Source organism: Trachurus japonicus, chromosome 14, assembly GCF_045865225.1.
Source record: "Trachurus japonicus isolate A0001 chromosome 14, Traja_1.0".
Classification (NCBI taxonomy): domain Eukaryota; kingdom Metazoa; phylum Chordata; class Actinopteri; order Carangiformes; family Carangidae; genus Trachurus; species Trachurus japonicus.
In genome coordinates, this window is record NC_140920.1 from 12,787,273 (window position 1) to 12,813,878 (window position 26,606).

At 43.4% G+C, this 26,606-nt stretch overlaps 1 protein-coding gene across 2 annotated transcripts; it reads left to right on the forward strand.

The window, feature by feature from the left end:
- Positions 1-1,858: 1,858 nt before the first annotated feature.
- ksr1a (kinase suppressor of ras 1a) lies at positions 1,859-26,463 on the forward strand. Of its 2 annotated transcripts, XM_085797591.1 has the most exons (21): positions 1,859-2,433; positions 11,054-11,194; positions 14,769-14,916; positions 15,626-16,115; positions 17,740-17,921; positions 18,258-18,327; positions 18,461-18,544; positions 18,773-18,834; positions 18,935-19,044; positions 19,394-19,562; positions 19,865-19,906; positions 20,221-20,269; positions 20,375-20,438; positions 21,373-21,666; positions 21,758-21,954; positions 22,074-22,170; positions 22,555-22,688; positions 23,090-23,221; positions 23,322-23,457; positions 23,682-23,815; positions 25,170-26,463. In XM_085797591.1, exons 1-21 carry the CDS (start codon positions 2,203-2,205, stop codon positions 25,174-25,176), a joined length of 2,973 nt encoding a protein of 990 aa, XP_085653717.1. In that variant the 5' UTR covers positions 1,859-2,202; the 3' UTR covers positions 25,177-26,463. The 2 variants fall into 2 exon arrangements, with proteins under 2 accessions (XP_085653717.1, XP_085653718.1); XM_085797592.1 differs by lacking the exon at positions 19,865-19,906 and having other exon boundaries at positions 25,170-25,395.
- The last annotated feature ends 143 nt before the right edge of the window (positions 26,464-26,606 follow it).

Consider the following 26,606-nt stretch of genomic DNA (forward strand, 5'->3'; position numbering starts at 1 on the left):
GGTTTTTGAAAGCAAAGATGGACAGAAACTGGCATGCTGTCCACCTGGCATGTCACCATCAAATCTGTGCTGTTAATACAGCAGCACTGAATTCACAGTATTAGAACAACAAGTAGTTGATGGATGATATTTGGCTTTGCTTATGTGTGATTGGATTGTTGCAGTGTTACAGGGAGCTACATTTCTATGTTACATCAGTGTCACACTTAATTGTCTAGTCTAGTGTGAGGAAGTTGTCCTGCTAGTTGACTGACTGGAGGTTTGCTCAGTGGTGCACCAAAATTTTTTTACACCAAGCACGCCATCTAATTTGGACTGGTGAATGTCTGCCCAGTGTAAGACATTGTACTGTAGGTCCCGCTGTAATCAGCAGAGAAGACACAGATAGACAGATGGAGAGGAAGAACACAAGGCTCCATGAAAAGTGACTCACATACCATTGTATAATCAGGGTATATTAAAGGAAGGAACATCACACCCTCATTGCTGCAATGAGCCATGTGTACTGTTGCTTAATGGTTGTGGAAACCTGCACTCCACCAACCCCCAGATATATGATATATGAGGACAGACAATCTACATTTGCAAACAAACCGTTATTTCCTCATTTTTTCACCAGTTCTTGTTGCCTTTAGTTTGGAAATAAGACGAAAGAAAGATTACGATTTTTTTAATGCAATCATTTTATTTATAGTAAGTAAATGTGTAGGAACACCCTTCTGCACTACTTAATGACTGAGCCTTTGAAAAGAGAAAATCTAAAAGAGAAAACAGAAAATAACCATTTATTAGACCAATATTAAATGATACCACATGGAAATATTACAGTCCAAATTATTATGTGGCTCACTCAGTGCTGACTTCCCATGGCCTACTAATCATATTGCTAAAATCCTTATATAATCCCTGTAGGCCTTATGGTGCATCTCTTTTGCTCAGCACTGAGCAGCACTGTGCACTGCAGTGGTGTTGCAAGTAAGGTGAAAGGTGATGATTATTCTTGGGGCCCAAAGCTGCTCTGCTATTGCCAGTCCTGCTTTACAATTGTGATGCTCCAGTGCGGTGGGGGGAGAGAGAAAAAAAAAAGAGGATTCTGGGGCCCAGAATTCCTCACTGCACCCCCTGTAATGCACATCCTATCGTATTACTTCAAAGCATTCTGCTTTGGTGGCACGAAATAGGCCCCTTTTTATTTTCAGGACAGTCATTTTGACTTGTTACAGCTGGGAGAGCTGAGAGCTAATACGCCTATATAATGATGGCTGTGTTCCATTTGAGCTTCCCAGTAAACCACACCAGTGAGCCATTTTATCCAGTCATGGCAGGAGAAGCAAAGGTGCTATAGCTAGGCTACTGATGACATTAATGATGGCTCCATTATATTCAACTGTCCCATTAAACCATGACAGTGTGAAAGTGAGTCCGCATGTACAACACCCTGCAGGACCCTGAAGTCCAGGCAGCTAAATGGAATTGATTCTGCTGTGGTTATTTTATTATTTAGACCTGCACTTTATTGTGAAGGGTCGACGTTGTAGGGGCACTATAGCTAAATGGAATGCGGCCATTTTTAATGTTTTTAAATGAACTACACCTGTCCTTGATGTAGCCTATACAGTCCTTGTTTTGTTTGTTTTTCTTGTAAAAAGAAAAAAAAATGTTAACCGCTTATTATCTAATGCTGTTGTTATTATAAAATTGCTGTATTATTCAAAAAGCAAGTTCCTGTACGTGTGTGAGCACGCCAATCAGCGAGTGGGGGAGGAGGTCGAGGAGATGTAGCGTCGAGTGTAGTTTTTGTAATCTATATGACTTCATTTCCCAGATTGCACCGCGCCCCATGATGTTCCCAACAGCTGACAGACGGTGAAAGCCTCTGCCAGAGCTGTCGGCGGAGTATCCACTCGTCGGTCGGTAGCCTGAACGGACTGAAAATACAAGAGTGTTACCGGACTGGAGCGCGCTTCGCCACCCGGGCTGCCGTCGACCACCGTGTTTTGTCAGAGGATTTTAAACAAAACAAAACAAAACAAAAAAAAACAATTTAGTTCTCATCCTGACTTTTCCAGATTGGGAGCTGGGGACATTTGGTGTCAGCTAACTTCCACAATAGGTCGCTGCGTCGCTGGACGGCTGCATATGTTTGATTTGAGCTTAACAGTTTTGACTCCAGCCCCTTCCAGCCGTGCCCAATGCTGAGGAATGGATAGTGTGTCTGGGAAAGGTGGGAAGATGGTCGAGAGTGATGATCAGCCGGAGAGGGATAGTGGTGGTGGTGGTGGTGGCGGCGGCGGTGGCGCAGCGATGGCCGCACTACATCAATGCGAACTCATCCAGAATATGATTGATATCTCCATCTCCAGTTTACAGGGGCTACGGACCAAATGCGCCGCGTCCAACGACCTCACACAGCAAGAAATCCGCACTTTAGAGGTAATGAGCTTTTCAGATAGTGCCCAGAGCCCCGGTCCTGCCATACAGAGCAGTCTAGTCAAATTGCGGAGTCATGAAGCCCTAACGCTACGTCCGCCTCATATAGGCTGAATATTGGCTGCAAGCGAGGCGCTCTATCACTGAGTGTCAGTGAGCTGAGCACATTTTGTCGCTTGCAATGTATCCTATGTAGGCTACTATAAGGTCTTTGCACAGAATGGTTTGCTTTGTATGGTGGGCTTCATTATTCCTTTAGAATATCCCTAAATGATCGAGATATCAGTGATGCCCCGATCGGGTTATTTGTGCGACCTCTTTCTTTCTCTAGGTGGAAATAGCCTATTTGTCAGGAGCCTCTCGGATAGTTCACGGCACCGCGCTGTGCAGCTGAATCCAGCCCTGGCCTAATGGCACACATTCAATAATCTTCATGCTGCTATTATTTATGTGACTGTGATGCTTTTCTCTCACCCCCTCTCTCCTTCTACCCCCACTGCACGGGATTTCGTGTGTGAACCGTCTATAGGCCATTTGCAAAAAAAAAAAAAAAGGAAAGAAAGAAAAACAACAAAAAAAACCGAAATGTACGACGTGTTCCATGTGTTTATCTGTTACCCACCTCCTCCCACCCCCCAAGCCGCGAGCAGGCAGGGTCGGTGTAGCTACGCGCTGCTTTTTCCTGCATCTGGATGCAGATTCAGCTCAGTCGTGTTGGGATGACTTGACATTGCTTTGCGCAAGAAGAGCCATGGCTTTAGAGGGGCCTCAGCGTATCATACTATAGTAGGCAGCAAGCAGCACGATGGGGAAGCATGCAGGCATCAGCAGAGGATGCACACATGATACTTTATGTTCCTAGCCTTTCAGCTTCCATGCATATTAAAAAATATTCCTACAAAAAAATTCTGATGCAGAGTAGAAATACCCCTATCAATGCTTTGTTTGAATCTTATCATTCCTGCAATGTGAATTGAAGATATAATCCCATTTCACAAGGGTCAGTGTAGCTCCGGCCTGCAAGTTTCCACCCATGGGATGTTTACAGTCACATACTGTTTTTGTAATATTCTCAGCTGCAAGATGACTGAAGGAATCCTGTCATGGAAAGTACAGTTTCGTGTTGATAGTAACAATGCAATGAGGGGACAGGCCTCTCTTCTGCGGTGGAGGGCTAATGTGTGTGTGTGGTTGGATTGGAGGTGGTATTCAAGGCCTGATACAGTACATTTTTGGTGTGACATGGGGGTTGTGAAAAGCAGTGGAATATTCCAAGTTTAATGGCTACAAATGTGAACTTGTAGCAGGTAAGATTACTGTGACTTTGGAACAGGCTCCAGACATACTGACAGAGTAGAGACAATGGTAAATGGGTTTTCTTGCTCATGGTTTATTTAAGCGTTATACCGTGGGTAAAAGGAATATTCACTCCTGATTGGCTAGAGGCTATCAATTATCCATGTCTGTTTTATTTCTGTATAACCGAACACCCCACGAACAATTGTGCTGTTGCCCCTAAAAACTAATGTTCCAGAAAGCTCCTAGCATTTAGTTTCAGGCACACAAACCTGGCTGAGATGGGCTTTTTTTTTTTAAGTGACCTTCAAAATGGTCAAGAATCATGGCTGATGAACAAAGTAAGTCCTCTCAAGCAACATTGTGTTGTTGCAAAGTTACAGCGCATTTGCAATCTTGTTACTCGCAGACTGTTTGCGTCAGCGAGACAATTTCACCTGCTCAAAACATGCATTTGCATTTTTTATGGTTGTATCAAAGTCTGGCAGGAGAAGATGTACTTCAGAACAAGGTGGGGATGACAAAGCAGTCCTGTTTTGTTTTTGTTATTTGAGTTTGTTTGTTTTTTTGATGCAGTTTTTTATCCAGTTGAATTGTATGAATGTCTAGAAAATAATTTGTTAGCTCTCTTTGCTCGCTGGCAGGCATCAGGTGCGAGTTGGCAGGCTACAGTGTGGGAGCACATTTTCACAGGCTCAAGTAAAGAAGCCTGGTATTATATGAAAAATTCCAAGTATTAACTGAAATAGAAACCAGACCAGATCAAGTTTGCCTGTTTGTGGATGTCCATTTGAGCCCACCCCTACACACTCGACCCCCCCTCAACCCCCACCCCACTGCTATTGCACAGTGAGTGACAATGGAGCTCATTTGCTGAAGTTAGCATTTTGTCTCACCTTTTTGTTTTTTGTTGGTTTTCTTTTCCTTAAATCAAAAATGACGGTTTATATCAAATTCCAGCCATAACAGGCTAAAGCATGTCTCTTCTGATCACAGTATAGGCTTGACTAGTTTTTTACAAATAAATGTGAAGTGAAGTTCATGGCATGCCCCTCCTCTACACGCTGTAACTCTTCTTTATTTGTTGTCATGCGTACCCCGTCACTGTGTGGAACAGGACGTGATCTGGCAGAGTACTTCCTGAGGTGCGCCGTCTCGTAGATGAATTTTTGCAGCAGCATTGTTCTACATGACAATGGACAGGCCCTGCTTGGTCGCACTTGTTTCTTGAAGGCTATGAAAACGGCCCTGAGGTCTCTTTCCTGTGGCTCTGAGGCTGCTGTCAGGGGGTTATCCCCCAAAAGTCAGCAGTGGTGCAAACACTGGGCCCAGTTTTTGCAAATTTCAGTCTCTTTCCCTGTTGAACGCTGTGCAGCAAGATGAGATTGATTGTGTTGTTATTCATATTTCATTGAATCTTGTTTTAACAGCCTGTGATTGAACTGTTGCCAGATTCTTAGGTCACAGTTTGTCAAAACTTCCCCCTAACTGATAATACAGTGTTGTTGATTCATTTGAAGAAAAATTTGGCACAATTTTTTTCATTTGCCCCGTCAGGTCTTTATCAGTGTCAACTGCTTTTCTTTTTCTTGTGATGTGCTGATTATATCACTGTTTGTTATTCTTGCGGTATCTCCACTCAGTTGAGCGAGTGTAAACAGATCTTGCTGCACAACGTCTAACCATGTAGCTGCAGCTGTTCCCTTTAATTTTTTTTTTTTATTCATTTTGACGTCTCTCATGTTTTACTGTCTCGTGATCCTTTATCGTTTGCTTTGTCTTGTTAATGCCACAGCTACAGGGGCGAGTGCAGCAAGTATGAGCACCTACTCCTCATTCAATTGGAAATGCGTAATGATCAAACCAAGTAGATTATTCCTTTGAAAATAATTTCCTGTCATTCAAGCAACAGGAGCAGTCACAATTGCTTAAACCCAGATCAAAACAATGGAAAGGACAATCTTGAAAATGAGGCACAAATTTTTATTCACTTTTAAGGTTAAGTGACAAGTACAGTTGCTTCCTATCAACGTGCACATTATCTCCCTTTTTAAAGCTGGTGTGACATTTTTAAACTGAGGTTTTGTAAATGTGGTGGAGTCTGCCAGCCTCCATTTGTCCGTCCTTGACCTTTGAGCTCCCTGTGAGGTCACCAGACAAAAGAGAATATCTCACTGGAGAACAGTAAACATTTATTAATAATGAATAACACCAGTTTATTTGTCAAGGACTTAACTTATAGTCAACTAATCCATCAAAGCACCTCTTTTTTTTTCTTTTTTTTAAACCAGTTTTTCCACTTTGGTTTGCTGTTGTGGGATCTCTTTCTGATGCTGATGATTACTGATCCAGATCTTCATAACATTAATATATAGAGTCAAATATTCATGGAGCCTGGTCTACTCGTCCTCTAACAAGTGGAGCTGGCAGGGTGTTGGGTGCTGTTGTGATCAGCAGACTTACTTCCTATGTCTTTACTGGCACACTGTTTTGAAACCTCTTGTTGCCATAAGTGTGCACTTTCACTTCTTGCTTCAACCCTCCGTTAGATTTCACATGCCTCACATCTCTTAAGTCAGCAAATTGGGGAGGGGAGGGGGGTTCATCACAGATTTTGTCTCCCTCTACAGATCCTGGTACCATTTTAACTCAAAATTCCAGCCATGACATCCCCAAAACCTCCCTCTTGTCATGCTTAACCTTTGAACCCTGATGTGAGGAGTGGGAAATAGACCTAGAAGTGTTGAAGCTCTGCCACTGTCAGCGTCTAGATAATCCCACGTAAATCATCCCGACATGATAGATACATGTCGTTACGGCTGAAGATTTAAGCCACTTTAATTCACCTGACAAACCTGAGCAAGCGGTGTGAGGTCAGCGCAGTTGTCACCGTGGCAGAGTAAAACGGGTATCGCTCCCATATTGCACTGGAGGGCAATCAAGAGAGGCTTGAACTCACTTTATACTTTCATTGAGAGAGCTTTATTATTCCACTTGAACTGTGTGTTTTTTCAGCCTTGCCAGTGAGAGGATAATGATACTGGCCTCTCAAATGGAGTGCTAACTGGTACTTCACTTTTCACATGTTAATCCCACTCAGCCTGGTCTCTGCTGCCTCTCATGCTGCCTCTGTTACTTTTACGGTAGCTCTTTATGTTTCCCAGAATTTTTTTTTTCCTCGCCTCATCATATCCACTTAAAAAACCTCAGCAGCTTGTCTATTTTAAAACCAGATCCAAATCGGTTTATACGCTCCACACACATTAACTTAAAAACACCCAATAAACAGTGTTGGGTGTCAAATGTTTCTAGATATTTATTCATTGCTGTTAGTGTTTACATAAAAGCAATTTGCCGTCCTCTCTTTTTTTTAAATCATTGCTCTGTGTAATGATCGGCAAACAGCAGAGTGTCACTCTGTTTTGTCTCCTCGGTGTTGGAGAGAGTTTGCTGTGCGCTCTCGGTGCGAGCTGTTGTGGCTGCATCTATATTTAGACATCTTTCTTCCTACGCGTTTTCAGGGTTGGTTGTTAAATAAGAAAATCAAATGACGCGCAAGGAGCCTGTGCAAGAGGGGAGAGCAGGGAGGAAAGGGGAGGGGAGAATCAAAGCCAATCCGCTGGGCTGCTTCTTATGACATGACAACTGCTCTGTGTGTGTGTGTGTGTTTGTCTACGTATGTGTGTGTGTCTTTCGGAGGCCTAGCAGAAGACAATGGAGAATGTCGTTCACATGAGGGTACAGAGGAAACACAACTTTAGTGACTGTAGCAATGCTGACCCTGTCTCTGTTTCCTCCCCCCTCTTACGAGTGGTGCAGTCAGTAAGAATGGGCTGCATGATGTTGAAATCAGGATGGTTGAACAGTGTAGGCAGGCCTTGATCTATTCTTAAACTGACTCAGGATGAGTTGCATTACATCCTGTAATTTTGAGGTCTGCTGTACTTCTTTTGTGGTGTAAAAAAAAAAAAAAAAGAGGGAGGGGGGCTCACTCCAAATCATAAGAAAGTTAGCACAGGGTTTCTGATTGAAATGGGTACAATTATGCTATATTGTAGCTGTATAGGAATATTTAATGTGCTGGTATGTCCTTTTGGGAAATAAAATATATACTATTAATTTTAAACAGACTTTTTTTTGTAATGTTGCATCTGCCCACGATGCACAATTTTCTATTTAAAATGTCACATGTCCAACTGTAAGCCTAAACAAGGCCAAGGACCTGACTGTCTTTGTGTTGGCTGTCAAGGCTTGAACAGACACGAACCTTAACACCCCACCACTCCCCCCAACCCCCCACCCCCTCCCTCCAGCCCAGTGTAGGGGTCAGCTCGCGCTGGTGATAACAATGATGGAGGAGGGGCAGCAGGCCATTGTCTGGGACTGTCAACCATGTATATCCACCCCACCGGCCTTTTTGAAAAGTCCATGTGACCTGACCTCTGCATTAGCAGGCCTGCCCGCTTCCATTGTGTTTTTTGTCTTTTGACATTGTCACTTTTTTTTTTTTTATGCGTTAAGATTAAATTGTGCACCGGCCACAAAACATCAGTCTGCTCACCATGGTCTGCTCTGCTTGCATGATACCTTTTATGAAAATGCGCCCTTGAAAGCAATATTTGAAATTTGTGTTTCATTTGCATTATCTGGCAGCTCCAGTGGTTCGGTTGTCGCTGTCACATGTTGACTGACTGTGACACTGGCTCCAGCTGCCGCATGTAAAGACAAGAGGAGCCTGCGGGCTGCAGCCAAAAATACTCAAAGATACCTGCTATTGTTTGACTTTGTGGCTGATATTGAGAATATTGTGTACAGATGTGTTTTTCCCCAGATTGCATTTGTCTCACTGCTTTAAAGATTACTAAGGCTTTGCTCTGTGGTTTGATGGTGAATCCATACATTATGTTTGATTCTATCCCCCTCGTTCAGACAAATTGAATGACCTCCCTGTGCAAATATCATTTTCTGGAATATGCTCAGATCTCAGATCGGCCCGTGCCGTCCTTTTCAGGTGCACCAAAGTGGTTGTGTCAGCATGAGCCTTGAGAAAACAATTGGAGCGGTGAGGTCTGCTGTGTCAGGCAGGCCACTGCTGGGACTCCTCTCCCCTCTCTGGTGGCTGACACACCGGCTGTCACTCATCTCCTCGCGGCATTAGGCCGTTGCCATGGTGTTGTTTAGCTCCGCTGACAGGTGGGCTCTGACGCCATCTCTCCTCCCCCCCTCCTCCTCCTTCCACCTCCAGGCCACACGTCAAACACTGCTTTCTCCACTCTGCACCAAAAATAATATGCAAGGGGGGAGCCTGTCATTATCTCACGGTTTTGCCGACGCACCCGACTGCGCTCCCGGCGCAAATATGCACATTACTGATATCAGTGAGGGATCTGGGGGCTTGTGTAATCCTGTCCACCTCACTTATTTAGGATGATAATAAGTTAAAGCGAACACTTAGTGCATGTGATGAGTAAACACCACTCATGTTTTTTTGAAGCTGCGACAGATACACGATGACATTTGTGTGTGTGTGTGTGTGAGGTGTATTGTGTCTGAGCTCCGTGTTTCACATGTATGGGAAAATCCCACTGAAATGTTGCTGACGACTCAGAAGAGGGGTTGCTAGGTAACCTGACGTCACAGGACTGCACTAGTGTATAGGGAGGTAAAGCAGGAGGCTAGCTCATTAGCCACAAAGAGCACAGGCCCTGTGCTGTGGTGCCACGCTGCTCCACATCTCGCTGAATCGCACTGAATTCAGGCAGGTGATGGAAACACTGAATGCTCTGTGAGCTTTGAAGTGCAATGGATATGAAAGCTATACCACAGTTTCACATTTTCCAAGCTACGTGGTGTAGGCTACATGCCACCAGTAGCCTATGTTTGCATGTGTGCTGCTAAATGATATATTGTGTTTGCAAGCTGAATAAATGAAAATGTCAGGGGGGGGGGGGCAAACTGTATCTCTCCCTTCCACCCATAGTTAGGGGCTGCTCTTAAAGGCTTCCCTCCAAAGGTCAAATGCATGCAACTAAAAGGAGGTTCAGACTCTACAGATAGCAGTGTGTCAGATAAACACACTCAGTTAAATGTCTGACATGTTTTACTTGCAGCTTTTACAATGCATACATTGCCTGTACGTTCTTTTACGTTCTCTTTCATTAGTTTTCATGCAGTAGCTGCAACTGACGAGTAATAGCAGAGCAGAATAACAGCCGTCAGACACAGAGAGAGCATTTACCTCCTTCCCATCCTCTTTCTCTCACTTTCATTGCCATGGCCTTACAGTGCAGATGCTTTTGTCGGCCGCCGTGAAGCAGCCCTTTTTTTACATCCCAAGGCCACAACTCTTTCGGAGTCGAGCGTGGCTGAATGAGCCTCTGTGAGCTCAGGAGAGTGGATGTGAATGAGCAGAGAAAGACACACGCTCCTCATTGTTGTTCAGGCACTCGAGAGGTGCGCGCCGGGTCGAGAGAGGTAGCTGGTGTTGCACAGCTCATCTGAAGGTGCTGCCGGCTGTAATGGACTCTTCACAGATAGACGGTGAGATAAGGAGACACTCTATACGGCCACGCTGAGCCGCGCGGCGCGAGCCACTGCAAACCAACACCACGGTTTGCATTGTCATACTTACTCACAGGACCACTGCACTTGACACGGGCTTGGAAAGCGTCGGTGGAAAAGTCTCGCACCATCATCTGCGGTGACTTAGTTGCTTCCATCACCGAGAACTTTGAGGTCAACGGAGCTGGCTTCCTTGTTCCTTGTGCCAGCGCCGCAGATGCTCTCATTAGATGACCAGCTCATTGTTCCACTGTATAATAATAGCTGTTTGTATCTAATTAACTGTCTTGTGCACTGGGGGCACTGGGAAATTGGGTTAAACAAACACTGGAGTCATTACTGCAGGTGCATTGAGTTCAGAATGGAAAAACAGCCACTTGCATCAGGTTACCCCTCTTACTGTATTGAAAAGGCAGCTGCTGATGGACAAGATCTAGTTTGTTTGAATAAGATGAGGCGATGATAATGCACGATTGAATGTCACTTTTGTTGGCACGATAAGTCACCAGAGATTTATTTATCTTATATTATAAAGACCCTGCAGTAATAATGGGATTCAGAAATTCATATGCTGGGTGTTTCTTGTATCATCTCACTTGGAATAACTAATAAAAAAAAAAGTACAGCTCCACTGGCTACACAGAGGTGTGACAGATCCTCCTCAGTGAAGGCCTGCTCCTTAGCTGTAGCTCCTAGCATGCTGCGAGTCTCCCCCTCTAACCTGCCCCTCCCATCACAGCGCTGTGTTCTCTGTTGCTCCCTGCAGGTGAAGCTGATGAAATACATCTGTAAACAGCTGCAGTGCAAGCAGAAAGTGCCAGAGACCGAGAGGCCCGAGGCCCTGGACAGCTACCCACACCTACGAGATTGGCTACGCACCATCAACCTGCGGCCGGAGCTCATCGAGGTGGGTCAATGTTGTTTTGTGTGTGTGAACGCCCGGCCGGCGCGTCTTCTCGCCTCCGCTTCTCCATAAGCCGGGGCGACTGTGTTTGTGTCTCATTTATCTGTATTCAGCATGTGAACTCAGTCTCTGGCTCACATATGCATGAGGAATGCTTGACCAGAGACCAGCAAAATGCCTTTCTAAAAAAGAATCTGAGTCATTTTTATGATGATGATGATGATGATGATGATGCAGCTGCAGAGTGGCAACAAATCTGAACTTCAGCTCAGATTTTTTTTTTCTCCTTGTATTTTCATGTCAACATCCAAAAAACATATTTCACGAGACTTATATGGAAAGTAACGAGACTGCTCACCACTACTTAGACAGGATATACTCGCTTCACCTCCCACAAACAAACTCCTCTTGGTTTCCTTAAAATCTAGTTCCCAGCCTGCTGCCATTTATATCTGTATGCCATGTTAGTGAGGCTGGAGTGCTCCTTTGTGAAAGTCTGTATTTATATATATTTTTTAAAAAGGCTTAAAGATTATATTTGCCTTTGCTGGTGTGGAATCTCTTTTGGTTTTAATTTTACTCCCTTCTTAACCTTTGAATTCAGTCAAATTCAATGCTGAGTTGCTAGTAATCTGTTCTCCAAACAAGAACAAACTATTTCAATAAAAATCATAGTCATAGCTACTGACTGTGCCACTTTAAAAGTCATTGTGAATTTATGGTTTCCCTTAAATTTCTATGGTGAACTTGGACTTGTCTAAACATTAACACTCCAGAGGATCATTGCTTTGGGAGTCGATGTTGTAAAAGCGAAACGTTTGTTTACATGGAGTGATTCACGATTGATACTCCACTGCGCTGCAGATGTAATGCGGACAAGTGCAGCAATGTTAAGCAGACCCGCAAAGTAATAAATGCAATCCATTGTCTATATGTGACAGGTTAAGGAACACGATAAGCCTCATCTTTGGCTCCATTTAGAGTCATTCTATGAAAAATAGTGTAATGTAGGACACCAAAAGTATGGTGGCAGCTGTGTTAACCTTTGTGTTGAGAGACTGAGTATTGTGCTCAGTCATACTTGACTCTGGCCTCTCTCTGGAGCAGTGGGCGTCCTAATGGAAAGACTTCATGAAGGGAAAGTTCCGTTATATCAATACAGTTGTTTTGGATTGTAAATTAAAAATCAAACATTTCTCACGGCAGTGGAGCCAGTCAGGTCATTTTAGATCACCATGACACTGTTGCCTTTGCTTTGCACAGTCATTTTTTAATATTTTATTTATCTTGTTCTGACTCAGGAGATAACAGCTGTTGTTTTTTTTCATTTCTTAGTTATCATTGCATTGCAGTAAATATGCGTGCACCTCTGCAGAAGTGTTTGCACTTTAAGGTCTCTGTCTTTTCCCTCCACCAGCTGCTTTTACACAGCAGTCAAAAATTCATTAAATCCACTCATTTCCCGGTGTCACAACTTTGGTGCACCTGTCATTCACCTGCATGATTTGTGATTTTCACTCCCTCCACTTCCCTTCCTGTGCTGCTATAAACAGTTGTAATCCCCCCTCAGCTACTGTATGTTTGTATTGATCTTGTCCTGTTTGTCTTTATTTTGAGACCTAACACCAATCTGCTTATTTTAAATGTTTCCGCACTTGTTTTTCTTTAATATGTCTGAATCCTGTGCATGCTTTTTTTTAATTCAGTTTGACGGCATTGTTCCATATCTGATTACCCGTCTTCTGTTCAGACGTATCTTTGACTTCATATCCTCTTAGTGCGTGTTTGCTTTTCAGACTAAACCTCACCACCTTTTTCCCTTCCAAGAATTCAGCTGTGTGCTAGAAAAGAAGAGGTTTTGATAGCGTAGTGAAAGTAGATCTGGTGGATTTCCCAAAAGATGTAGAGCCATCATGGCATGTAGATGACCCATTTAGATCAAACATTATTAGATTGAGATGACTTCACTCTATACTACGAAGGCTGGATTATGTAAGGGATGGTCCAAAAAAAAAAAAAAAAAAAAGAGAAAACATTACAACGAGTGTATTATTTGTCCTTAATCTGGAAGACACCCTCTCTGCTCATGCACTGAGACTGACAGCGAGGTGTTGCGTAACGTTCCACAAACATGTGGCTACCATGTTGGCAAACTTCCTAAACGAGCATGTGTGTCTTTGTGTGGACTAATTAAGTTTGTCTGTGGCTGTAATGAGTAGCCTTATCTTGATTAACACTGGGTCGGTCACCAGACGCTGTTGCCAAAGCACTCTGAGCCTGGCCAAGGTGAGACCAGAAACTTCTCCAAACAAAAACTCTCACATTATAAGATTTGTTACAGTTACAATTATTTTTGAAATACACCATTAGGAATATATTATCTAAAGCCCATACAGATTCAACTACAATGTTTTATTAATTGCTCTGTGCCCATCCATAGTAATCCAGTATCAAGAAGACCCCTGTGCTGTATAGCAATCATGCATGCTAGCTATGTCGTTCACGGTGCTAATATTGTAATGTTATTATGAGCGAGGAGGTGGGAGGGGAGCAGAGAGCCCACAGCCACTTCTGAATATCACATCACTCACCCTTGAGTTTATGTAGCTGTGTGTGTATGTGTGTGTGAGAGAGAGAGAGAGAGTGTGTGCGCGCTTCCTTTTTGCTTACAGTGTACACATGATTGTGGGAGCTTGCCCTAGTTTTTCTGATCAGTGTTTGCCCTCTCAGAGCAAGGATTTAACCTGACTGATAAGCAATTGCGTACTTCCCATGTCAAAAAAAAACAAAAAAACATCCTAAAATCACAGTATAATCACTGGACTATCACCTGTTTCCGTCTTTGTTGTTTGTGCTGTTATTTGGCCTCCTGTCCTGTCCTAGCAAGTGAACATGAAATAAACAGCATATACCACAGGCTGCTAGGCCTTCATCCATACATAGATAGATAGATAGATAGATAGATAGATAGATAGATAGATAGATAGATAGATAGATAGATAGATAGATAGATAGATAGATAGATAGATAGATAGATAGAAAATCCCCTGCTGCTGATCAGCTTTAAGAAAAAGAATCTCATAGGGAGCAGAAAAGGAGAGGAGACAGAGAGAAGTCACACACTTTAGAGGTGGTAGTAAGTGTAACTATGCTAATATGGAGTATTTAGCCTCAATAAAGGTCTCTGCTTGACCACCAGTCTCACATTTAATAAAAATTTTTTTTTAAAAATAGTGAAAAAGCAATGTAAAGGTACAGTTGTACTACTTGTAAGCATGAGTTCAGGCAGCTACTGCATATACTGTATATCAGACATGTCAATATGAATATGTTTAAATTCCACTCTTTAGCTTTTGGTTGGGAAGTAGGAAGAAGGTCATTTTTGTACTTTTATCTTGTGAAATAAGAAATAAGAGTGAACTCCACTTTCACACATGACCTATTTAGTAGCAAGAATGCTCTCCCTTTAATGCTGAGATATTAATGTTATATAAAAAATATCATTGTGTATTTCTTGTGTTCATCAGCTTATTGAGTGCTCGTCATCTCTCTCTCTCTCTGTGTTGCTCCCCTACAGTCGGTGGAAGCCAAGTTGTCCCTGGATGCCTTAGTGCAGATGACAGGTGCTCAGGTGAGGGACACAATGCGAAGACTAGGGTCCAGTTCAGAGGAATATGCCAGGCTCAGTGCTGCCCTCTCCTGTCTGAAAAGCGCCACTGAATCAGGTATGTGTGTGTTTGCTCCATGGGAAGCTCCTTGATCAAATGCATCACACTGTGTTCTAGTCGGAGCGTCCTAACTTAGTATACTGTCCGTTAGAGCTGGGACGATAATACTTTTCTCCCGATTCCATTCTTCTACGATTTTTTTGGATGCCGATTTGATTTAAATTGCAATTCTACAATATTGCCGATTTTCTCGATTTTTAGTCTGCATTTTTAACACCAGTGAAACAGTTGAATGATTATGATTGTCTACAGACTATTCCAGGAACCATATTTCCCCCCAAAAATACACATCACATGTTAGTCAGGTTTTAAGATTTATTCAGCAGCAATATATATGTTTACTCTCTTTTCAAAAGCCTGAACTGCATAAAAGAGGCAAAAAATAAAAGAGTATAGAAAAAACTGGCTTCTGAAACCTTTCTGACAAAATGAGATATAGACTGAGGTAAACTGCTACATTTTAACATTTATCTGCACACAAATACTGTACGAGCCTACAGTATAAATTAACATACTCCATTATAAAGTGAACTTAAACCCTTTTCAAAACCTGGACTCTCTGTATGTAAAAAAGGCAAACAAATGCACATTGCACAATATAAAAAATAAAAAAATAAAAAGATTTCTAAAAAAATATAAAAAATAAATTTTAAAATCGTCAAAAAAATATGGCGATACTTATGTGAATCGATGTTTTTCCGTCCAGGAGGCGAGCTGAGGGACGACAGCAGCGCCTGGCAGTCCGAGCCCACCAGGAGGGACAGCGGGTCTCTACTGACTGCAGACCAGCTGAGCGGCCTGGGAACGCCGCTCCGGCCTCACAGCCCCTCACCTCTCGCCCGCCCGTCGGCCATCCAGTCCACCCCGTCGACGCCCTGCGCCACCTTCCCTCACCCCCGCTCGGGCTCGGTTTCGGCGGCGCCCACGCCCGAGGCGCTGGCGTCGCACGTCTACGGCGAAAGCCCCCTCACGGACCCGTTCCCCATGTCCTTCGCTCGGGCGAACCGGCTTCACGGGCACACGTCCACCCCGCCCATAACCCCGCCGTCAAAGAGGCGTCACAGACTGAAGCCCCCCTGCACCCCTCCGCCTCCTTCCCGCAAGGTGCTGCATCTGCTTCCCAACATCACCCTGACGCGCAGCAAGAGCCACGAGTCCCAGCTGGGCAACCGCATCGAAGAGCCTCCCACCAACAAGTAGGTGCTCAGATCAAACTGTCTGGACTAACACACTGTTACAACATTCACTTTGTCCACAGCTTTTCATAAGTAGGTCAGAGCAGAGCTGGATGGGAATCCTTCAGATCACATTGTTATTATAACAGATTGCCAGTGTTGGCTTTGTTAGCACAGGTTTACAGGCATCGGGGAGTGTGGGAAACTTTGCTCTGCTGCTTGTGCGGTTTGTCTTTCCAGTTCAAAGCAGGAATTATTACAGTCCAATTTGCTGCCTGTTCTGTGAGAACCTTGTTCTTTTACTGATGACCAGCGTGAGGAATCCAGATGCTAACGACGTTGATACTAAAACCTCTTCAATTACTCTGACAGAATATATGATTCATACATGCAGTGTTATGTATAATGGTGAAACAGTCCTGCTGCTGTTAATTGATGACATAACTGATTATTTGAACACCAGATAAATTACGGTGCACATACAAGATACAAGAATTCACAAAATATTTCCGCTGTAACACATAGATTAATAATGATACATCCTGAACAGTGTAAAATTAGACATTGGATGTATACAAATGTCACACAATGGGAAATGGAGGGAGCAAATGTTGCTGAAATATCTGCAAATAGCAGTAGAGGGTGCTGTGTCCCATTTTAAATGAGAATGATCATGGTAGAATAACAGTAAATGGGTTATTGTTGTTATTGTTATGAAGCCTAATTCTTCCCATAACCTACTGAGTTATAATAAACTGCTCCTGGTGCGGTTTTCTTCTGAAAGCATCTGCCCAGTGTCTCATTCTGACTTCAGTCCAACAGTCACTTAGCTTCACATTCATTCTCTCTCTCTCTCTCTCTCTCTCTCTCTCTCTCTCTCTCTCTCTCTCTCTCTCTCTCTCTCTTTCCCTCTTCCTCTCCCACATCCTTTCCCATCCTGCCTGTTGCTCCTTTGCTCTCACTGTATATGAGTGGAGCTAATCCTCACATAGATTCCAAGAGATTATGAGTCATGTCAAAACAGGAAGTATTTCCTAGGACTAATGCTCAGAGGTGGCAACACAAACACAATCTCTCTCTTTCCCTCATTTTTCCCCCCCTCATCTCTCTGTATCTCTATTGTGATTGGATGCGCACGCACAAACAAGCCACATGTTTATCCATAATATCCTGTCTGTTTATGGAAAGCTTTACTGGGGGGAAAAACAAAACAAAACTGATAAAGGCAAAGTAAATATGCCTGACATAGATTCAGTGCTTCTAACGCACACCCAGATAATCCTGCTAGTTTATCCAGGTCACAGGTCTGATAGCTGATTGAACAGAACATTGTGATCACTCACGTGTGTTTGTGCATGTGTGGATATCAAGCAAAGAACTGGCACTGTCTGCCGCTTCAGTCCTTGTGAGTTCAGTCTAGGTGTTAAGGATGTCACCCTGGCTCCATCCCATGCCAGGGCTATTTAAGTAACTCAACGTGTGTGTGTGTGTGTGTCTCTCTCTATCCCTTACATAATCTGTATCGTACACTACAGTGTGTAAGCAGTGCTGTGCACCTGCAGAGGTATCAAATCTAGTCTGTGCAACTGTCAGAGGTAGCACCTACAGGTACTCAGTTTTCCTTTTTTCTTCCCCCTCTCTTCAGATGTGTTAGAAAGAATAAGTTGTTCCTAAATATGCAAGTCAACGGGAACGGATGTGAGGACTTGCCTTCTCGCTACCCCAACATATCTGCGCGTACACCCGGAGTCACCCCAGCTACCACCACAGCACCTTACACCCTGCCTGGGACGCCCACCCTACTGGAAGAGCACAGCACCATTAAGAGTGAGTCATTTACATCTGTGAATTTAGATTTTTTGCTGATTTGATGAGTCTACAATGAGATTTTTTTTTTCCTGCACTTGGATCTGTGTATAATGACTAGGACTTCTGGGATTAAATCAGCATAGTTTGGTTACCTAATGGGTTCTGGAGAAATTAGCATTGCTCACCTTCCAAATGTGGTTTGACCCTGTGCCAATGACAAAATCTTAATTTTGAATGCTCCATTTTGTATGTGATTAACCACTGGTGTCACTTTAGTAGGTAGTCTTTCGAGACATAAGCCAATCCCCCTCTTAATGTTTCTCTCCTTCCTTCTATCTCTTTCTCCCCGACTAGATAACGTAGCAGTGCATCGCAGCTCCCCACAAGCAGTGAGGAGGGACATAGGTCTAGCAGTCACACACAGGTACATCATTCCTCTGCTATTAATTCTTCTCTTTCCAAAGCTTATGTCATAAAAAAGGAAAACAGCTAAATTGAAATAACTATAATAATGATAATGATAATAACTCTCCAGTAATGTACTCCTCTTTGTTTAGGTTTTCAACAAAGTCCTGGCTGTCCCAGACATGTCAGGTGTGTCAGAAGAACATGATGTTTGGGGTTAAGTGCAAACACTGTCGGTGAGTTGAGCACCATCTGTTAAATAGTTTTAAATCAACATCAAGTTATTTTGTTATTACTTGAGACTTTATAATAGTAGTGTAAGAAAGCTCTGTTAGGGATTAATCTTCTGCCATATGTGAGTTTGCAAGTTAGGGAACCTTGACTAGATCTTTATATGGGCTTTAGAGATGTGTTTGTAAGTGCTGATCACTAGTGGGTCTCATGTGCTGCATCGTTCTGTGCAGGTTAAAGTGCCACAACAAGTGCACAAAGGAAGCTCCATCCTGCAGAATCTCCTTTCTACCAAGTAAGATTGATCTTTAATCCTCAATCTGCAGTCGCTGGACAGGGTTTATTTTGGCTACATCTGTGTGCGTATGTTGTGACATTTCCCATTTATCTCCTAGTTGCCAAAATTCGGAGGACCGAGTCTGTTCCATCCGATATAAACAACCCTGTGGACCGGCCGCCAGAAGCACCGCAGTTTGGCACACTACCAAAGGCCATTACAAAAAAGGTATAAAAAAAAAAAAGGCGCAGGAGTTCTGCATTACAGCACAGAGCGTCACTACATGTAGTCAGTTTAAACTGTGCTGGATTCCTATCCTGCAGATACAACCTGTTTTTCACTCTGAACTCATCTACACTGGCACTGGCTTGTCAGTGTTTTCAATATCTGCTCTAAAAACAACCAAACATTATTAAATCTATGATGCTCCCCCATGACAACAAATGTTATTTTCTGCTATCCAACTCTGCAACTGAAATAGAAAATTAAATGTAGAATCTGAAACATAATACGACCATCATCATCATCTGTGAGGTCTGATAACAAATGTCGTGTTCATCCATCCCTGCTCCACCAGGACCATCCTCCAGTGCTGAACCAGCTGGACTCCAGCAGCAATCCGTCCTCCACCACCTCATCCACACCTTCCTCCCCAGCGCCATTTCAGCAGAGCAACCCCCCGAGCGCCACGCCACCACCCAACCCCTCGCCCAAAGGTCATCGGGACAGTCGCTTCAACTTCCCCGGTAAGCTTCGGATACAGAGGGACATGTCGGGGGGGGAAAAAAACACAGACACATATGTGCATGTAGTTGATTTCTCCTCAGTGTACAGATTGTTGCTCCTAAAACACTGTTCCAGCTTAATAATGTGTAATTATATGAACCTCACACAAAGACACACAATCTCTCCTCCTCTCTCTCCATATTAACACTGGAAAACAACTGCACTTTATTTTATAACATCTGTTAACTCAAGGCTTTTCTTACCAAGAGCCTCTCTCTCCGTGCCATGCTTGATGGTCTTTCCCCTCTCTTTTTTGCAAAAGCTGCCTGTTACTTTCAGCATAGACAGCAGTTTATCTTCCCTGGTGAGTCGACAGTCCTGAAATGTCATGCTGCATTGCTCGTGTCCCATCATCCCACTCTTCCAAACCGTAGATCCCCCTGCAGCTCTCTCTGTCCTCTGCATGTTTGCTTTTAGGGGTCGTAGCAGTTGCTGTAGCTTTACCGTTTACTGTGTGCCAGCACTGGGATTGCATGATGACACTTACTTTAGCAGCCTTTTGACGCCACCTGCTGGCGGTAGTAGGGAGTTGCACGGGCAGTCATGTTAATGTGGTGGGGCCGGGAAAGAAAAATCCTCCTTCTTCTCCTTCTTGATGCACCTTCTGTTTCTCTGCAGATGTCTCCAGTCCTGCTCATTTGCACTCTGATGTCCTACAAGACACTGTGTAAGACATTTACACGCAAAAATAACATTCACAAAGTTCATTTAGTTTCAATACTTTAGTCTTTCATGTATTTTACCTCTCTGATATATGTTTTCTGTACCGCAGCAATGAGATCGAGCAGTCAGCAGATGACATACATCCTGACCTGGTAGAAGATGAAGATGAAGAGGTAATGTGGAATGAATCTACTCTTCGTTCAGGTTTTGCTGTCAGTGTAATGAGGTCGTCACACTTCTGAAATAAGTAAAGTTGAAGGACACAAAGAGTCAGCTGTCATCGTAGAGCAACAATGCCTGTTAACAGGCCTGTAAAGCTCTGGGCTGTTGCCACGGGAATGCAAATTAGTCCTGTAACCTCAGACAAAGCTAAAACTGGTGACGTTGACCCAAACTGTCATCACATTAGACGATTTGAATGGCTGTTTGTTGTGGCAGCAAAACAAGTTATGAATATCAGCTGTCAAAGCAGAGCAGCTCAGGTCAAACTCATTTCTATATTGAGCAGTTAAAAGGGCGTCAGAGCTACTATATTTACTCAGGTACAGCAAGTCATTTTGGTGAGCGCCGCAGTGTGATTATAGCAAATTATTCATGTCATTAAAAATACCCCGATGACGAGTTTCTTGTAAACGACTTCCGTATGACTGGAAAGTCATTTCTCCTCTGACGTTTGTTTATTGGAACCAGGCTGACCTGTTTGCCTGTGATTGTGCTGAGGTTGTGATGTTGCTCATTTCACCAGGAGAGACTTGCTGACATGAACATTTTTACAACTTTTACCACTGAGACAGCAACACGGAGCTGGAGACAAAGGGGGAAACAATAATTACAAGTCAATGCTGGCTCACATTGCACAGAATCTATTAAAGAACACCGGGACATTTTTCAACCAGCTCACCCTCTGTCGACGTTTAAATACACGCCCAGACACTGCAGATGCGCTATAATGAGGATTTAAAACACTATAAACTACCTGACAAATAACATATGGAGATGAACATGAAGTGTTTTTCTTTGATTGGTAAGAATAGAAAAAATACATTTTTATTCCGAATAGACTCATCGTTTTCTATGTAGTAGCATAACAAACACACACTCTTGTAGGAAGGGGAGGAGGAAATTGAGGTTGAGGACGAAGACCCAGAAGCAGAGGAGGACAACGAGGAAGAGGAGGATGAGAATGAGGACGAAGGAGAGGACGAGGACGACGGGGAAGAGATGAGGATGAACATGGGCTCGGACGGGGAAATGGAGGGCGATGAGCTGGACGATCTGCCCAGCTCTCGGGGGAACCAGTGGAAGGGCCCCATCTCCCGCAAGCCCAGTCAGACCAGCGTCTACCTGCAGGAGTGGGACATCCCTTTTGAGCAGCTGGACCTCGGAGAGCTCATAGGGAAGGTGAGACATCTGAAACTGATATTATCGGTGCACGTACAGTATCGCATTCAGAAAAGACGCTTTTGTTGAAGCAGCTCTTTCGGTCACGCAGGGCCGCTGGGGCAAAGTGCACAAGGGTCGGTGGCACGGCGAGGTGGCCATCCGACTCCTCGAGATCGACGGGAACAATCAGGACCACCTGAAGCTCTTTAAAAAGGAGGTGATGAACTACAGGCAGACCAGGCATGAGAACGTGGTCCTCTTCATGGGCGCCTGCATGGCTCCACCCCACTTAGCCATCATCACCAGGTGAGATCAGAAACCTCAAACACACCCCTAAGATGATTTAAACCCAAATACATGATGATGATGATGTTGTTTTTAATCTACTTTATCTGATCTTTATTCTATCCTCTGTGTCCACACAGTTTCTGCAAAGGGAGGACACTGTATTCAGTTGTTAGAGACACTAAAAACACTTTGGACATTAATAAGACAAGACAAATCGCTCAGGAGATCGTAAAGGTAAATGATTCTCATATATCTTTTCGAAGCTCACTTTAATGTTTTGGATTATGTGTGATCCAGGCGGTGATTTGAGCCTTTAGAAGCATCAGATTTCATGTCCAGGAACTGGCTCTGTAGAATATTTTCATTATAAAAAAAACAGGAGATCTGTATTATAGCAAAAACAAAAATGTTTTTCCATTATGGAGGATATGTTATCATTTTTCTAATTGTGTGTAATTAATGTAACAAGAGCATTTCTTTTTTGAGTCAGTCGAGCTAATGCAATTCCCCACATGCACTTTGAACAGCTTAAACATGCACATTTGTGTTTAAATGAACACCAGAGCCTGTGTTGACTGCTCTTTTAATTTAAGTGTCACCATTTGTCCTCCGACACAGGGAATGGGCTACCTGCACGCTAAAGGCATCGTTCACAAAGATCTGAAGTCGAAGAACGTTTTTCATGATACCAATAAAGTCGTGATCACAGACTTCGGGCTATTCGGGATCTCTGGAGTTGTTCAGGAGGGGAGGTGAGAAAACGGCACTCAAGAGGCCTTAAAAACACAACCTCAGCCAAAGTGCTGTTCACACCACACTGATATTACCCAGGGAGGTCCAGTGATTTATAATAATGTGCCGAGGTCCACAGTGACTCCGGTGCTGCAGGCGTGTCCCTTTAGAGAAGTCTCCTGATTATAAAACCTGAATCATTTCCAACACACTCTTGTTCCCGAACACATGTTCAACACGCTTGCTTGCTAATTTGGTTTCGTCCTTTGTGTGGAGCTGCATGAATAGCTGCTTTGAACACAGTAGTGTTCTAGGAGTGCATCTAGTTAATGCATTTTCCACTCAGGTTAATGCGTCTTTCCACTCAGATTTTCCACTCCATTTGATTTGTTACTGAAAAATGTGTACTTTATTCCCTTAGGCGTGAGAATAAACTAAAACTTCCACATGGTTGGATTTGCTATCTCGCACCGGAGATAGTGCGAAAGATGAGCCCAGGTAACAATGAGGACCGCCTCCCTTTCTCCACGGCAGCAGATGTGTACGCCTTCGGGTAAGCTCTGCACACTCGCTGTAGTTTACTGAAGTTTGAGCTCAGGAGATGTACCACTTCACAGAATAATCATACCTCTGCTTTCCTCCCCCTCTCCCAGCACCATTTGGTATGAGCTTCAGGCTAGGGACTGGCCGATCACCAACCAGCATGTGGAAGCTACCATCTGGCAGGTGGGCAGCGGAGAGGGCATAAAGAAGGTCCTGGCGGAGATCAGCTTGGGCAAGGAGGTCACTGTGAGTTAAAAAAGACGCACAAGTGTGTCAGCAATTCACAAATATTCATCTTTTATTCAGCGTGTATATGAGAGTGGCAAATAATCAACCACGCTCAGAGATATCAATGTGTTGTGAAACTTTTTTTAAGATCGATCATCTTTCATAGTGCACAGTGTGGGAGAGTGTGTATGTGACCTGCTGCTTTGTCAAGTGCATTGACCCACAGTGGTTTGTCACCTCAGGAGATCCTCTCTGCCTGCTGGGCGTACGACCTGAGAGAGCGGCCAACCTTCACCCAGCTGGCTGACATGCTGGAGAAGCTGCCCAAACTCAACCGCAGGCTGTCCCACCCCGGACACTTCTGGAAGTCTGCAGAGTAGGTATCCAGAAATGAAGGACCGTTTGAAGACACTGGAGAAAGAATGAAAGAAAGAAACAAAAGATCCCTTAGTCCTTTTTGTGCATCCTTTGATTCCTTGTGGTACAGTGGCCTGTCAGTGATGATCCGTCATTGACGCAAACAGTATGAGGCTGAAGCAGAATCTTCTCAGCCTCAGAGTTACATAGTCTTATTTATAAAAGAGATTCATATTTGTTATATTTTATAAGATGAACATATGATGCGATAAACAGGTTTTGATAAATAGGTTTCAACATTTCTGCTCAGCATCACACATGACCAAATGCACTGTGTCACTGCTCCATGGCACACTGTAGATCCTCCCAGCTACTGTCACTGGCTCTTACATGAAATGTGAACTTTGTGGTTTCTATATGTAGATGTGAATTAATTTATTCCTCATCAAACAACTCTGTTTCACTGAAATACGATGCATTTGTGAAAGGGAAAACAAAAAGTCCGAATGACACCGCCTAGTATATTTAGTATTAACGCCAGATTGTCGCACAATGTGATTGGATAGTTTTGGCAGTTTTCACTTCCTTGCACAGAGATGTCACATAGATCAAAAAAGTTATATGACAGATGCACACAACTAAGAAACTTAATCATATTCATATTTATTTTTGTCCTCGTGCATGTGTGAAACTGAGGTCACCACAAACTAATTCAATCTAAATTAAGATTAAGTCTCCAACATGTGAAAGGACCAAATAAAAATACAAAAGCTGTGGTCATTAGACGTTTTGGACCTAAACATTCAGGAAAATGAACTTTAAGCTTTTTCACCTTTTTATCCTTTTTGTTTCCATCTTCACTAGTTTTTCATCCTCCTATTTCTTCCTACACCAGACCGGATTTCGTCCTTTCGTCCCTTTTCCCACTTTCCGCAGCCGCACATTCATTTACATGACTTCATTACAGCTTCACTTTGACTTGATGCTTCCCACTTGTTTTCTGCTTGTTGTTTACAGTTTGCTTTGAATGTAAAACCAGTAATCGCAGGCTTCACTGATGATCCTGTAAATTGGTTAAATGCTGGTTTTGTTTAACTGAGTGATGGGATGTTTTCTTCAGAAGAAAACAACACAAATGACTTAAAGGGGTTGTGCTGCTGCGACTTTGTTGTTAATTGAACTTACAAAGTCTGGCCCTGTTTTTATGAAGGGAAAGTCTTTTTTTGGACTAATCTTACATGTGTGTAATATCTTGCTGCTTTTCAAATGATGCTTTCTTCACTGTGAGCTCGTTCCACTTACACTAACCGTCTAACGTTTGTGTTTTTCCTTTTGCTCTTTCCTCTCTTTTCTGATTCTGTTTTCTAATCTAGGTTGTAGCAGTCACTCTGAAACATAAGCAATGCAAAACAAAGCCTGGGTCTGCCTTGCATGCTCCTGAATCCTTAACTCTAACAGGATTGATCAAAGCATTGCCTCTGCCTGAAACAGACACTGCTTCCACTAATCCACAGTCTGATCTTCCATGTCTAACTGTTTTCTTGTTGGGAAGAGAGGATCGGTGGACTGAGGTGTGGCGGAGGTTACCCCCCCCCCCCCACCTCCCTTTCGTCTAATATCTCTTTGCCTTCCTTCTTGGTTTTGTTCTGTGATGTCGTTGGGGACGCGGAGGCTTGTGAATAACTGGCTTGTGGTGTCTGTGCTGAGACTGACTGGTGTGCTGTGGTCTGTGCCTGCTGATGGCTGCCCTGTCCTCGGCCCTGCTCACCTTCTCTGTGCTGCTGTGATGTGGTTGTTCTCGCCGGGGGGAGGTTTGGGGGGGCCTGACCACATGGCTCTTTCTCTCTCTGAAACACACACACACACGAACACACACTGCTGGACGTAAAATGAACCCTACTACCAAATGGACCACTTCATTTATCTATGTTTTCCCTGGGGGTTTGACATGCGTTTGACAGGCTGCTTGAGTGATGTTCTCAGACCGACTGCCTCTCAGCTCCTCTCCCTCGGTTCTTTTTTTTTTTTTTCTCTTCTTCTTTTTTTTTCTTTTTTTTTAATGGTTGTGTGATGGCATGTGCTGAGATGTTCACCTGCCCATGTCTAGACACAATATGCACTTTGTCAACAGGAGAAAAAAAATAATCATGAACTCTTTTTACGTTGTTGTTTAGTTTTGATTTTTTGAATAGTCATATTTGCAGTGTTTTCTTTAATACTTCTGAGGATCTCAGAGGCTCAGACAGTGTGATATGCTCACTTGTATGTTGTCTTTTTTGGAGTATAACCTGTTCAATTCACTGTTTATTGGATGCATTTGAAAAAACAGGGCACTGATGAAGACTTGTGTTTGCTAAAACCACAGCTGAAAGGAAAAGAAACAGGTGAAATATTCCCTACATCATTCACAATCCACACGGGAATAGAATAAATGCTGACTATTTATGATTAAATACTTTTTTAATAATAGCGTCCATCCATTGAAGTGTAAAGTGCACTTTATAAGAATATGAGTTCCTAAGAAAGGTCCTTCTTTCGAGAAGGTGAGTGATTTTCATTCTCTGCGCAAAAAGAAAAGGAAAAAAAAAGAAAATCAGGAACCTGGCGCAAAAGTGTCCTATATCTTCCTAAAACATTACCTCTTGTGCGCGCTTGTGCATACTGTTTGTGATTGCTGGCTTCAGTTGGTGTGCTTGTATTTATGTGTTGTGTGTGTGTGTGTGTGTGTGGGCGTGTGTGGGTGTGGGTGTGTGACTGAGTGAGCGTAATGTGTTGGAACACGTAGGGTTGGTTTTCGTGAAAGATTGCAG

Coding starts and splice junctions, on each gene's coding strand:
- ksr1a (XM_085797591.1), top strand. CDS start 2,203: ATGGATAGTGTGTCTGGGAAAGGTGGGAAGATGGTCGAGAGTGATGAT. Junction 17,922..18,257: donor AGAGCACAGCACCATTAAGA/GTGAGTCATTTA, acceptor CTCCCCGACTAG/ATAACGTAGCAGTGCATCGC. Junction 23,222..23,321: donor GCAGATGTGTACGCCTTCGG/GTAAGCTCTGCA, acceptor CCCCTCTCCCAG/CACCATTTGGTATGAGCTTC.